This window comes from Marmota marmota, unplaced genomic scaffold (genome assembly GCF_001458135.2).
Source record: "Marmota marmota marmota unplaced genomic scaffold, marMar, whole genome shotgun sequence".
Lineage (NCBI taxonomy): Eukaryota > Metazoa > Chordata > Mammalia > Rodentia > Sciuridae > Marmota > Marmota marmota.
The window spans coordinates 29,562,221-29,577,842 of record NW_026000174.1 but is presented as its reverse complement, the minus strand read 5'-3'; the positions used below and the strand labels follow the sequence as shown (position 1 = coordinate 29,577,842).

Genomic DNA, 15,622 nt, shown 5'->3' with positions numbered 1-15,622 from the left:
AAAAAACAAGACCTGGGCCAGCAGGGCGCGCGGGAGCACGGAGCGGGCCGCCGGGAGCGTGGAGAGAAAGAGGAAGCCGACGCAACAACCATAAATAATTCCTTTAAGCTGTATTAAATGACCTTCTTCGTCCCTTCTGATTAACTTTGCCTTGAAATACACCTTATCTGATATGAGAATAGAAACCCTTGCTTGTTTATGAGATCCATGTGAATATTCTTTTTATTTTCTTCTTCCTATTTTTCACCTTTAGTCTGTGGATGTCTTTGCCTATGAAGTAAGTCTCTTGGGGACATGTATTGTTGGGTCTTTTTTTTTTAAATATTTTTTTTAGTTGTAGTTGGACACAATAACTTTATTTTATTTATTTTTATGTGGTGTTAAGGATTGAACCCAGTGCCTTACACATGCTAGCGAGCACTCTACCGCTGAGCCCCAGCCCCTGTCCCAGGTCTTGTTTTTTAATCCATTCTGCTAGCCTGTACCTTTTGATTGATGAGTTTAGGCCATTTACATTCAGTGTTATTTTACTGAGAGATGATTTTTATTCCCTTTCATTTTGATTTACTTCTAGTTTTTAATTTGAACTAGTGTTTCCTTTGGTTGACGGTTCTTCTTGTGTAGTTCCTCCCTCTGCTGGTTTTGAGTTTTATTTTTCATTTCTTCTTCATGGAATATTTTATTGAATATATTTTGTAGTGCAGGCTTTCTAGTTATGAGTTCTTTTAACTTTTGTTTATTGTGGAAGGTTTTTATTTCATCTTCTGAAGCTTAATTTTGCTGGTATAGTATTCTTGGCTGGTATCCATTTTCTTTCAGAGGTTGGTATACATTATTATTCCAAGACCTCCTAACTTTAGGGTGTGGGTTGAGAAATCATTTGAAATCTAAATTGGTTTACTTCTATGTGACCTGTCCATTTTCTCTAGCAGCTTTTAAAATTCTAATATTATGCTGTATGTTGGGCATTTTTATAATAATGTGCCTTGGTGTGGGTCTGTTGTAATTTTGTGTATTTGGGGTCCTGTAAGCTCCTGTATTTTGATTTTCCATTTCATTCTTAAGGTTTGGGAAATTTTCTGATTTTAATTCATTGAAAAAATTGTGCATTTCTTTAGTTTGTATTTCAGAGCCTTCATCTGTCCCCATGAATCTTAAATTTGGTCTTTTCAGGTTATCCCATATTTCTTGAAAATGCTGTTCATAGCTTCTTAACATCTTTTCTCCATGGTCAACTTTATTTTCAGGATTATATATTTTGTCTTCATTGCCTGACACTCTGTTTTCCTAGTGGTCTAGTCTTTTGTGGTGCTTTCCATTGAATTTTTCATTTGTTTTATTGATTCCTTTATTTCAAGGATTTCTGTTTGTTTCTTTTTCAGAATCTCTATATCTTTATTGAAGTGGTCTTTTGCTTTCTGTACTTTCTCTGTGATTTTACTCCTTTCTTTGTTTTTTACCTCACAGATCAGTTGTATCAGAATGTTTCTGGTACCTCACAGTTTGGAGGAAGACAAATAATAACAATGACCAATGCAAACAAACAATATACAGCATTCAACTAAATACTTAGTTCCTACTACGTATGATGTCTACAATGTTGATTGGCACAATAAATAAAAATGGTTTGATAAGCAATTGCCAACAGTTAAAACAGCAAGTTTACAAAAGGTTTTGCAATTTCAAAAGAAGAACAGGGTATGGGCAGAAGAGATGTGGGCTGTAATGATTATGAGAAATGATGAGAGAAAATAGAAGTAAAAGCTTGAAGGAAGAGTGGAAGAACACTAGCATTTGGCAAAAGCAAAGAGAGAATCAAGAGAAAAATAGTCAAGTAAAAAACAATACAAAACAAAACCAAATATACTAATCAAAAACCCTAGCCCTCAAAAGACAGAGTCATGAGAAATAAGTACCTTCAAAAAATGTTAGAAATGAGAAAAGAGAGACAAATATGTATATGTATAAATGCTCATGAACTATTTAGCACACAATCAAAATGAAAGAAAAAAATAAAATAAAATAAAAAATTGTAAGAAAGGTTCCTGATGAAAAATTAAGAAATTGTTTCCATTGCAGTGATCAAAAATTGTCAATGAGAATGTCTGTTGTCTATTCACAAACATGTTTCTTTCCCTTTTTTCTTGAGGTATGTACTGAGCACAAGAGTAGTGGCTACAGTTGGTCAGATCCTTCCTCTTTTTGTGTTGCTCATCAGGTTGCCAGCTGGAGTTCAAAAATTCTTGCCTCCTCTTCTGGGCAGTATTAAGTAGAGCCATTATAGAGTGTTGTCTGCTCCACTCTCAGCTGGGGTCACTATTAGAGTTCTGTGAGAGGAGTTCCCATAGATGGAGCTTCTGAATGCTGGTTTTAGGTCTAGGTAGGCTCCAGGTAAGTGGTAGTGTTATCCCGGTTTGTATGCAGTGGGGGACTCAATAACTTGCCTTAATTCACACAGCTAATCAGTAGTAAAATCAGAATTCAAATCAGGTGGTCTGACTGTAGAAGTTTTGTACTGTTACGTTTGCTACCTTTCCAGAATCTTTCTTCCTGACATCCCTGTTTTATTTTATACTTATGACTTGATATTTTAATTTCTACAGAAGCAAATAGATAATATTTCTAGTATTCATTCCATTTATAGCCTTATGAAAAACAGATAGGGGCCGAGAGTGTAACTCAGTGGTAGGGTGCATCTCTAGCATACGTAGGGCCCTGGGCTCAGCCCCCAGATCCACAAAAAGAAAAAGTGGAAAAAATGGAGTGAGAGAAAGAAAAACAGGAGTGCACTGGAACCTGTCTTCTAACCTCTAGAAAAAGTTTAATGAAGCCAGGGAATTTAAAGAAGTTGTCAAACCACACCCACCCCCCTCACCTTTTTTGTGGGTCGTAAGGCTTATTTCTTTTCCCCCTTTGTCTTGATACCAGGATTGCTTTTTAGAGATGAGCCGTGTACCACCTTCATGCACTCTTCTAATTCCCTGACTTTTAGAAATTACTTGAAGGGAATAAAGGCATTTTAGCAATGTAAAAACCCTTGCAGCAGTGTAAAAACAGGTTGTCTGTTTCTTTTCCTTGTCCAGCAACCACAGTGTTTATAGAAAAAATGTCCTGAGGGTGGGTTTAAAATGACAGCAAACTTTTTATCCCTCTGGCCATTACAACTCTTAAGTTTTTGTTGTCTATATTATTATCAATAATTCATTAAATATGTGCCATTTTGTGTAATTGTATTGTGTGGCAAAAGAATCAGAAGCAGAAAACCTTATTTTATACTAGTTATCAGATGTATGCCTATCTAGTGTTGCTAGTGTTACCAAAGATACCCTGGCAGTTAATCTCTTCCTTTTCCTTGGGTTCCTTTTATTGAAAAGACAAATGCTGGTTTTGACAGGAATTCATTCATTACAGTTCTCACCAGCTACTCTAGAATTGGACAAAGATACAGATTTGAGTGGCTATAAGCACATAAAGCTTTGTTCTGGGCTCTCAAATGCAACTTTTTCCTAAAAGAATTTAATATCTTCTTTCTTATGAACAGATTGAAGACCAAATTTCCATATACCAATCACCGCACAAATCCAGGCTATTTGTTAAGTCCAGTCACAGTGCAAAGAAACATATGTGGAGAAAATGCTAGTGTCAAGGTCTCCATTGAAATTGAAGGATTTCAGCTACCAGTTACGTTTACATGCGATGGTAGGTTCATAGTTCCCCAAGCATTATGTTTTGCTTGGTTAAAGGAAAATGTTTAAAATATCAGTGTTCCTTTTCTTTTAATAACCAACTTTGTTATCGTTAAGTGTTCTTTTTAAAAGGCTGACATTCATTTGGATAGTTTTCTGGTTAGGACTAATGGGAAAACAGGTTACTTTTATAACTACATATTTTTCCGAAAAAAAGGTGAAATGACCTTTCATAATCAGTAGTTCTTGGCCAAGGCTCAAAAGAATTAGATAAAAAAGTTAATTGTAGTTGAGTTCTTCCCACCCTCCCCTCCATAGTATGGCAAGAAAAATGCTTGTGTATAAAGAACTGTCAGAGAAATTGAAGTTCTAGTTACCTTGCTAATCTCCTTTAAGGAGAAGGTAATTTTCCTTTGTTTTTAATTTTCCCTTCCAAACCTGGCATGAGTATTTCTTCTAGAGCTGTATTCCCCAAGGTGTATAGAAAAATTTTTGCTACAGTTTTTTAAAATTAATTTTTTATTGGTACATTATTTTTGTTACAGTTTTTAATACTACTTCTGTTTTCTTTCAGTTTGTTTATCATTCATAATAATGGGATTCCAACAGTGGAATAAGAGCCATATTTCCATAGTACTTTGACCTAAAAATTAAGCCATTTTTTTTCTTTAATGTTATGAATAGGAATATGTCCAGTTTTGGATACTTTCTATCCTTGTACCTTGGAAAGCCCTTTGAAAAAAATACGTATCTGAATCAGAAAAATGTTAGCCAACTATAAGGTCATTTTTTTTTAGTTTCTGAATGAAGAATTACTCTTTTTCAGCATACCTAACATTTCGGTCTGGGACATTTAAGTCTAGGTATGGAGTAAGAATTAATGTTAAAATTAAAAGAAAAAGAAAAGGTCAGTAGTCACTTTGATTGAAATATGCATGAGTGAGCACTGATAGCTTATGTTCTGATTTCTGTCAAATTGTTATTTATCAAAATCTGGCTAATCTAAAAAAAAAGTGTTTCAAATTTCTATTTGGTTAGTCATATGTGTTCACATTTACAATGTGCATTCCTATTAAGCTACATAACCGTATTGTGGTAGAATATTACCAAAAAATAATAATTGTTATCTTAAGGTTATTATATTTAGAGGTCTTTTCTGCCAGCCCATTCACTTTCATGAACTTTGAGTTAGTCATTATCCTTTTTAAGTTGAACATAGGAGGAGTTGTAAGTATAGAAACATATTACTATAAAAGCTTTAGTTTTTAAGGTTATGCAATTTTTTTCTTAGCCAAGAATGATAATTGAACAATGCTACCTACTTGCTATATTTTAATTCTGATTGGAAAATTTATCAGGCTGATGTCAAACATTTCATATTTGTTTTAAAGCTGTTTGCTGAACACTGCTGAATTTAATCCTATTTGAAGAAGTCTGTAGTAAGAATATGGTTGTCTTAGGATAGGCCTCCAGTATCTAACACAGTAACCACTGGCCACAGGTATCTATTGAATGCTTGAAATGTGGCTAATCTGGATTGATACATGCTATAAATCCAAAATACACACTGGAGTTCAACGCCTTTGTTTGAAATAATTATCTTATAATTTTTAAAGTGGATAATGTGTTGAAATGGTATTTTAGATTTATTAGGTTAAATCAAATGGATTATTAAAATTAGTTTTGCCCCTTTTACTTTCAACATGGGTATGGGGAAATTTTTAATTATATGTGTCCTTCATTTGTGATTTGTATTATATTTCTATTATATAGTGCTGTCTTAGATTATAAGTAATATGATCTTGAATAAATGTATACTTAGAAGTAAATGAACAAAATGAAAATAATGACTGACTTTTTTACAGTGAGTTCTACTGTAGAAATTGTTATAATGCAAGCCCTTTGCTGGGTACATGATGACTTGAATCAAGTAGATCTTGGCAGCTATGTTCTGAAAGTTTGTGGTCAAGAGGAGGTGCTACAGAAGTAAGTTTATTTAACTACTGAGCAACATCTTTGAAAATTTTTATTTTTATTGGCTTAAAATAAGAAAAGCTTTAATTAAAACCTATAGTCCAAAAACCCATTGGGTCCTATTGAATTGATTCATTGAATCAATAAACTTGTGTTGAACACATCTAAGATGTCATATCTAAGACTGTGGTAGGATTTCAGAGATAAGTAAGACACTGTATTCTCTTAAAAAGCTTACACTCTTATGCAGGAAACATTGTGAGCAATTGTTTAATAAGTGACTATAATGACTATTTCTGTAGAGTCAATACATCATTATAGACTCTATTCGCCATTTGTAGTATGCATGATTCTTTGTGTACAGTATTCAGATATTATTTCATTTTAGTTGCCTGAAATAATTATCATGATCTTTTATTTTAATCAGGTAATTTGTTATAACTAGCAGTTAGTCTAGTTGCTTTACAAATATCACTCTCCTAGGCTTCTAAAAATGTTCTGACCTTATTTTTCTTATTCCTTCTTTTCCTTTGTCTGCATCTTCTTTCTTCTTCACTCTGACTCTTCTCATAGAATAATCCCTCTGCTTAAGTGCTCACACTTATTTAAAAACTATCTGTATTGTATCATTCTCTTTGATTTCTGATGCAATTTATAAATTTTACCTTCACCTGTATAACTTCTGATTTGAGACGAATGATACTGGTGAATAATTAATGTATTTTAACAGTAACCATTGCCTTGGAAGTCATGAACATATTCAAAACTGTCGAAAATGGGACACAGAGATTAAGTTACAACTCTTGACCTTCAGTGCAATGTGCCAGAATCTGGCTCGAACAGTAAGTGTGTGTGTGTGTGTGTGTGTGTGTGTAGATGAAAGGACATTTTTCAGTTGTAGAAATTTTATGTAGCATTTTCCTTAGAGATAGAGGCATATTGAAGATCCAAATGAAGGAATTAAAAAGTGTTATTTATAGTGGTTTTACACAATAGTGAAAATTTCAGGGTCAGTCAGGAAGAAATAAGATGGAGAGGAAAGGAAGGTGTTTTTGTTTTTGGTATTGAAAGTTTAACCCAGGGCACTTTACCACTCACTAAGTTATATTTTTAGCCCTTTTTAATTTTTATTTTGAGATGGGGTTTTGCTACGTTGCTAAGGCTGGGCTCAAACTTATGATCTTCCTGTCTCAGCCTCCAGAGTCACTAGAATTACTGGTGTGCGCCATTGCACCAAACTAGAAATATTTTTAAATACTAAATATAGGTCGGAGGAAAGAAGATCCATATTGAGTTTTACACCAAACTGATAAAAAGGAATTATTACTCATGAAATGAAAATAAATTCTGTGTTTTAAGGGTTTAGTACTTTCGGGGCTGGGGTTGAAGCTCAGTGGTAGAGCACTTGCCTAACAAATGTGAGGCACTGGGTTCAATCCTTAGCACCATATAAAAATAAATAAATAAAAGGTATTGTACCTGGGCTGTGGCTGTGGCTCAGTGGTAGCGTACTTGCCTGGCATGTGTGAGGCACTGGGTTTGATTCTTAGCACCACATATAAATAAATAAAATAAAGGTCTATCAACAATTAAAAAATATTTTTTAAAAAAGGTATTATACTCATCTACAACTAAAAAAAAATTTTTTTTATTTATTTTTTTAAAAAGGGTTTAGTACTTAATTTTTGGACTTAATTGTTGGAATAAAACAGATATTACAAGTGTGCACCTCTGAACCCAGCTAGGTTAAAGCACAATATTTAGCCATTGTAAAGTAGCAAAGCCCACTTTGTGAAATCAATAATAGAATCCACTTTCATTTTCCTACATAAACCCGTGGTGAATTTATAAGAAGATTTTTAATTTGTAAAGAGAATTATTCTTCATTTAGTAGAATTTTGGGTAGAAAAATGCCGATCATTTCTACTTTGTTTTCTTTTCCAGGATTTTGCTCCTGTGTTAGGTAAAATTTATTTCAGTTGGGTAGAAACTATTTCACAAAATTCAGTAGATTTTGACAATCATTAGTAACTTATCTTTTGAGTTTCTTTAAAAAAAATTTTTTTTTCTTGCATTACTGGGAATTGAACTCAGGGGCACTCTGCCATTAAACTGTATCCTCAGCCCATATATTTTACTTCCAGACAGGGTCTCACCAAATTGCCTTGGCTGACCTTGAACTTGTGATCCTCCTGTCTGCCTCTTGAGTACCCAGGATTATAGGCATTTGCCACAGTGCCTGGCTTCTGTTCAGTTTCTTAAGGAATGATGTTCTTTGCATTATGTAGAATAGCAGAAGAGTCCAAGATTTTGTTCCTTTGTGGGGGTCAGCAGGAAGTGGGAGGAAATCTTGATTATCATCAGAAAAAATAAAGCAGAAATCCAGATGATCTCTTTCCCATCTGGTCCCACCCTCATTTAAGAGTTATTTATGTATCAGAAACTAGACTTGCTGGGCCTGATGGCACTCGCCTGTAATCCCAGCGGCTCAGGAGGATGAGGCAGGAAGATCATAATTTCAAAGCCAGCCTCAGCAAGGATGAGGCTTAAGCAACTCAATGAGACCCTGACTCTAAATAAAATACAAAATAGTGCTGGGGATGTGGCTCAGTGGTCAAGTGCCCCTGAGTTGAATCCCCAGTACAAAAAAAAAAAAAAGGGAAAGAAAAGAAACTAGATTTAAATGCATTTACACTTAAAAATTAAATATTTTTCACAATATTTGACTCACTTTTTGAGTCAATTATAAATTATATTTAATTTTGCTAGTATTTTATCTTTAGTTCTGAAAGATTAATTTCAAGACTGTATCATACATACATTTAACCATGTTAAATTTGACAATAAAGACAATGATTTTTTTGGTAAACATTTGTGTATATATGTTTGTTTAGGCAGAAGATGATGAAGCACCTGTGGATTTAAACAAATACCTATATCAAATAGAAAAACCTTATAAAGAAGTCATGACAAGGTATGCATCTAAAGCATTAGTTTCAGGTTTTTAAACTTCATTTTGGGTGTGAATACATTGATTTTGATTATGAAAGCAGTCATTTTTGTGTATAGTATTCTTCAACCACAACAACTGTTCTTTGTTTCAGACACCCTGTTGAAGAACTCTTAGATTCTTATCACAACCAAGTAGAACTGGCCCTTAAAATTGAAGTAAGTTTTAATCCACATTTTGGGATAATGACTTGTTTCTGTTGATTCTTGTTTCTGTTGTCTCTTAAATGCTAATATTGGCATTGGATTGAATATTTAAAGACATTTTAAATTGTATTCTTGGGGTCAATGTGTGGTATTTTTGTCTCACCCATTTTATTAACAGTGATTCTTAGTTAAAATGCTTGTGTTAAAATGTTAAACCTCATTTCATTTCAACTTCATCCTGGACCATTCACTTCAATTCAGAAACATTTATTCACTTATGAAAATGAATGATGTAGTTTCTGTGGATCAGGAACTCAAAAACTAATTGTGGAGGATTTAAACACCCCCCCCACCCCCTGACCCCCATACTGAGGATTAGACCCACAGGCATTCAACCAGTGAGCTACACTCCCTGTCCTTTCTGTTTTTATTTTGAGACAGACCTTGCTAAGTAACTACAGCTAGCCTTAAGCTTACAATCCTCCTGCCTCAGCCTCCCAAGTAGTTGGGATTGTAGGTGTATGCCAGCATGCCCAGTTCAAAATTTTAGTAGAATATCATAAATGTTAATAAAGAGGTATGAACTGAGGTTCTTTGGGAGATCAAGGTAGTTACCTTACCCAATTTAAGGGTTTAGGGAAGGCTTCTTAGAAGGAATGTTACCTGGAACAACTCTTAAATGAGTTAGTCAGAAAAATGCTGGGATTTCCATATTTAAAAACGTATACACATGTGATACTTATATGGCATACAAGTCTGAAATGAAGGTGGAGAGCTGACATTCAAAATAGAAATCGGGGCTGGGGTTGTGGCTCAGTGGTAGAGTGCTTGCCTAGCATGTGTGAGGCACTGGTTTGATTCTCAGCACCACAAATAAATAAATAAGTAAAATAAAGGTCCATCAACAACTAATAAAATATTTTAAAAAATAAGAAAAAAAGAAATAGATATAAGTTACCACCTTATAATTGTCATGATGAAGTTTTGCTTTATCCTTTAGGTCAGGGAACCATAATCAGTTCATTTTCTGTTTTTGTAAAAATTTTTCTTTTGTGATTCTGGGGATTGAATTCAGGACCTTGCTTATGCTAGGCAAGTGCTTTTCCCCTAAGCCACATTCTGAGCCCCAGTACTTGCACTCTTTTTTTTTTTTTTTTTGAGACAGGGTCTCCTCAAGTTGCATCCATGCTAGCCTTGAACTTGTGATTCTCATGCCTCGGCCTCCCAAGTTTCTAGGACTATAGGCATGTACCACAATGTCCGGCAGCAATAAATAATTTTTTAAATGCAACCATACCATTTGTTTATATTGTCTATTGTCATTTTTATTTATACTCAAGTAGTTGGAATAGGGACTATGTTCTGCAGAGTCTAAACTATTTATTGTTTGACTCTTTACAGAAAATATAGACTGACCCCTGGTCTAACTATTTAAGGTTGTTTTTTTTTTTGTTTGTTTTGTTTTTTTTTTTTTTTTTTAAACTAAGGGTAGGAGGTAAGGTGGATGGGTGATTTGTTTATTCCTAAGCTCTGAAATCACTGTGGCCATACTGTGGAAGTTCCATTAAAGAGTGGCAGTAGTTAGGGAGATCCTTTGGGAAGGATTGTTTTAGTAGTCCAGGTATAAAGATAATGAATTGATTCAGACATGGTATTACATACCTGTAATCTTAGTGACTCTGGGAGGCTGAGATAGAAGGATTGCAAGTTTGAGGCCAGCCTCAGAAACTTAGAGAGGCTTGTCTCAAAAGAGATGAGGGATGTGACTCAGTGGTAAAGTGCCCATGGGTACTTTACTAAAATAAATAAATTGCATGATAAAAGTGAAAAGGAAGGAACTGATTAACAATAGTTGTGAGATTAAATTTTTTGGGTGGGTGATGGAGCATGGAGAAGAAAGAGTGTAGGTTTCCATATTTTAGTTACTAGAAATTCTTATCAGTATATAAATGTATTTATTCAGTAAGATTTTACTATCTCCTCATTATGAGGCAGTGTTGTAGGTGCTAAAGATATTAGAAGTTAACAAAAAGCCTTCCTGCTCTCAGAGAGTTTACATTTTAGCTGAAGGAGACAAAATAAAATAAATTAGCAAAATATGCTGGGCGCAGTGGTGCACGCCTGTAATCCCAGCACCTAGGGAAGCAGGGGCAGGAGGATCACTAATTCAAAGCCAACCTCAGCAAAAGCAAGGCGCTGAGCAACTCAGTGAGCCCCATCTCTAAATAAAATACAAAATACTGCTGGAGATGTAGCTTGAGTTCAATCCCCGGTACCCCTCCCCGACCCCAAGAAAGCAAAATATGTTATATCAGAAAGTAAGTGCTATAGAGAAAAATATAGAAGGAGGCTAATATTGTAATTTCAAAAAGGTAGTCTCAGAGATGACATCATCGAGAAAATGAATTTGAGTGAAAATTGGCAGTGGAAGGGAGGGGAGAAGCTGTCTAGATGCTTGTGGCTGTAATACAGTGAGGAAGAGGGGCAACACTGGAAACAAATCCATTCAGAAGATGTTTTGCTAGCCACAGGAGAGGTAATGATGGCTTAAATCAGGATGACTACAGTAGAATCGATGAAAAGGGGTTGAATTCTGAGATACATTTTGAAGATAATACTAGGAGGGTTACCCACAGATTGCAGTTGCATATAGAGCATGAGAAGAGAAAGTTTAGGGTAACTCCCAAGATTTTCTGAGTAACTGGAAGTTATAGTTGCCTTTTAGTGAGATGTTGTAAACTGAGAAGAGAGGTTACTTGGTGAATATCAGGAACACAATTTTGGATGTTATGGTTTAGATGGTTATTATTTATCCAAACAAGTTGAATAGGCAGTTGATATGAATCTGGATTTCAGTACAGCAGGATCCAGGCTGGAGATAATAAACTTGGGAATCATCAGAATATAAATGGAATTTTGCAGCTTTAGACTAATGAAATGCCCAAGAAAGTCATTGTAGGTGGGGAGGGAAGAGTTAAACCATTTTAAGACAAAAAAATCCACATAATCCAGTGTTAGCCACACCACTTTTTATTCTCTGTGCATCAAAACTCCTGAAAGTTATTTGGTTTTTGCTGCTTCCATTTCCTCTTTTCCCATTCTCTTGTTAACCCACTTTCATTGTTAGCTCTTCCCTAAAACCACAACTATTAAGGTCATCAAGGACTTACATGATCCTGAATCTAGTAGTAAGTTCTTATTCTTTATTTTTATCAATGTTTCTGTAGTTGTGTGTGTGTGCATGTGCACTTTTTTTTAAAAAACATATGAATTTTTTTATACCTTTATTTTATTTATGTATTTTTATGTGGTGCTGAGGATCGAACCCAGGGCCTCGCACAAGCAAGGCGAGTGCTCTACTGCTGAGCCACAACCCCAGCACCAAGTGTGCACTTTTAAAAAATATTTTTATCTTATTTTTACTTGTAAATAATTTGACATGCTTATAGGGTATAGTATGATGTTTTGATACATGTATACATTTTGTATATCAAATCAGGGTAATTAGCATGTCTTACTCAAATATCATTTTTTTGTGGTGAGATCATTCAAAATCCTCGCTTGTGACTATTTTGAAATATACAATACATTATTGTTAACTATCATCATCTTACAACGTTAGAACACCAGAACTTATTCCTCCTATCTTTCTGTAGTTTTTGAAACAGTTGATCATTTCTTTCATCTTGAAACACTTAGCCTCTGGGATAGTATCTTCTTGACTCACCCACTCCTATTGGTTGCTCTGTCTCACTCTGACTTGTAGTTTCTTCCTTATGATATCCTTATCTTACTGACCCTAAAAGTAGAATGTCCCAGGGCTCAGTTCTAGGACCTCTCCTATTATTCATATCCTTGGGGATTTTGCTATATCCCTATCCTGACAACAGCTCTTAAATTGTTGTCTCCAGCCTTGAACTTTTAAATATCTATTACTTAGCATATTTATATGAATGTCTAATTAACATCTCAAATACACAAAACTGAATTTTTTACTTTACCCTTTATATCTGTTCATCCATAAGTCTTTCCTTTCATGGGTTTTCCCACCTGCCTCCCCTAGTACTAGGGATAGTACCCAGGGGTGTTCTACCACTAAGCTACATTCTCACCTCTATCTATCTATCTATCTATCTATTTTTGAGATAGGGTCTGACTGAGTTGCCCAGTCTCGTCTCAAACTTGGACTCCTATTGCCTTAGTCTTCCGAGTGACTAGAATTACAGGTGTGCACCATTGTGCTTGGCAAGACTTTATATTTTAAAGAGCAGTTTTAGCTTTAGAGCAAAATTGAGGAAGGTACAGAGATATTCCATATACTTAACTGCCCTACCCAGGGCATTATTTCTCCTTAATAAGCAACACTATTCATTTGCAATGGCCAAAACTAAAATCTTCCTTGACTTCTCAAGAAAAAGATCTTTGACGGCCCACATTCAGTCTACTTCCTATCAGTTTTACCTTGAAAGCAAATTCAGAATGTGAACTCTTTTTATCACTACCAAAGGTGCAGTCGGTTGCATTCATTTCTTAATTTGTCTCCTAACTTGTATCTTTGTCCTTCTACAATCTGCTTTTCACTGGCAACCAAAATGATCTTTTAAAAGTAAGACATTAAATGTAATACAGTATCTTGGATTATATTTTGGAAGAAAAAAATGTTACTGGTGGGAAATCTAATAAATCTGAGTAAAATCTGGAATGTATTCAATAGTAATGTACCAGTATTTAAGTTTTAATTTCAACAAATACAACATGGTTATGAAAGTTGTTACTTAGCCTAGTTTATATGGGAACTCTCTGTGCTATTTTTGTAACTCTCTGTATCTAAAATTATTCCAAAACAAAAGCTTATTTAAAAAATGTAAATAAGAACATAAAGCAAATGTAAAATGAGGGAAAATCAAAGCCAAAAGTTTTTTTTTTGTAAAAATGAATAAAATGAATAACCTTTTAAAAAAAGTTATTATTTTATGCCATTCTTTTGCTCAAAATTTTATTTATTATCTTAGTAAAATTCAAAGTCCTGTTTTATCTGACCCACTGCCTCTGATTTGGCTCCTTACTACTGTCTTCTTTCTTTATTTCTGGTTGATTTTCTGTCAGATATGCTCCCCATGGGGGACTTTGTTTTTGTTTTTCCGTTCTTCCCCTAGATATTCGCATGGCTCACTGTTTTATTAATTGAAGTACTCAAAAATTACCAGAAAGCTCTTCACTGGCATACTTATTTAAAATAGCAACTCTCTATCATATTTACCACCCCCTTTATTTTTTATACTTTTATTATAATTGAGGTGTAATTTATGTATAACATTTATCCCTTGTATGCACAAGTCAGTGATTTTTTAAAAATAAATGCTACATGTTCCACCATAATCCAATTTTATTTATTTTTTAAAATATTTAATTTTTAGTTGTAGTTGGACTCAATATCTTTATTTATTTATTTTTATGTGGTGCTGAGGATGAACCTGGGCCTAGCAAGTGCTAGGTGAGCGCTCTCCCACTGAGCCACAACTCCAGCCCCCACCATCCAATTTTAGAACATTTTTATCACTCTCCAAAATTTCCATGTACTAAAAAGTTTTCATTGCTCCTGGCTTTTTAGTTTCTTAAAGATAAGATGTTAATTCCTTCTGCTAAAGTGAGATTATGATGGCAGTAGGGCTTTTGAGGCAAGGAATAATGGTTAGTAATTGTCTAAGGAGAATGGGAAAGAAAACTTATCAAGGATAGATAAAATGATTATTAAGTGGCATGGAAGTTCCTGCTGAAATTGGGAATTGTTAAATTGTGTGATTGTGAGGTTTTCTTAAAAAGTGTTCAGCTTCCTGGTAGAAGAAACAGAGAAAAGAAGTATCTGTGTTCAACAAATAGTTTGATCAGAATGAGGGATTGAAGACTGGGACCAAAGGAGGTCATGATAACAATATGATATTGTAGATAAGATTCTAATAAGGTACATTTTTTGTTGTTGTTGAAAATGTCATTGTTCTACATGGGAAATTTATATAACTGAAGATTTTATTACAGGACATAAAATAGAAAGTCAGATTAAATATCCAGAGAAAGGGCTGGGCATATAGTTTAGTTGGTAGAGTGCTTGCCTTGCATTCACAAGGCCCTGGGTTTCATCCCCAGCACACACCAAAAAAAAAAAAAAAAAAACCCAAGGCCTGCAATTTGNTTTCTTTAATATTTTTTTAGTTGTAGATGGACCTTTATTTTATTTATTTATATGTGGTGCTAAGAATTGAACCCAGTGCCTCACACATGCCACTGAGCCACAACTCCAGGCCCCTGATACCCGTTTTTAAAATTTTATTCTACCAGACACAGTGGCCAGAGCCTGTAATTTCAGCTACATGGGCTTCTGAGATAGAAGGATAGCAAATTTGAGACTAGCCTGGGCAACAAAATAAGACTCTGTCTCATAATAAAAATATAAGAGGGCTGGGAATGTAGCTCAATGGTAAGTGTGCTTGCCTAGCTTTGGGTTCAATCCCCAGTATCACCAAAAAAAAAAGAGAGAGAGAGATTTGAGACCAGATGCAATTTAGCAAACCATGTCTCAAAGTGAAAAAATATAAAAAGATCTGGAAATGTTATTCAGTGGTAGAATGCTTGCCTAGCATGTATGTGGCCTGACCTGGGTTCCATCCCCAGTATTACTACCACCACCACCACCACCCCCAAAAAAGAAGAAAAAGTTCTATTGACCACAGCCACAGTCATATACTTACGTATTGCTTGTGTCTGTCTTCAAACCTTAACTTATATTTGAATATATGGCTCACAAAATC

The 15,622-nt window shown here is 34.7% G+C and overlaps 1 protein-coding gene across 3 annotated transcripts in view; it reads left to right on the top strand.

Moving 5' to 3' along the window:
* Nucleotides 1-15,622, top strand: part of Pik3c2a (phosphatidylinositol-4-phosphate 3-kinase catalytic subunit type 2 alpha) — a 120,161-nt gene that overhangs the window by 52,278 nt on the left and 52,261 nt on the right. For all 3 annotated transcript variants that reach the window (XM_015477670.2, XM_048788428.1, XM_048788429.1), the window contains 5 exons: nucleotides 3,542-3,699; nucleotides 5,552-5,672; nucleotides 6,391-6,502; nucleotides 8,555-8,634; nucleotides 8,765-8,828. In XM_015477670.2, the coding sequence (XP_015333156.1) occupies nucleotides 3,542-3,699; nucleotides 5,552-5,672; nucleotides 6,391-6,502; nucleotides 8,555-8,634; nucleotides 8,765-8,828 (535 nt within the window). The remainder of the gene's footprint in view (nucleotides 1-3,541; nucleotides 3,700-5,551; nucleotides 5,673-6,390; nucleotides 6,503-8,554; nucleotides 8,635-8,764; nucleotides 8,829-15,622) is intronic.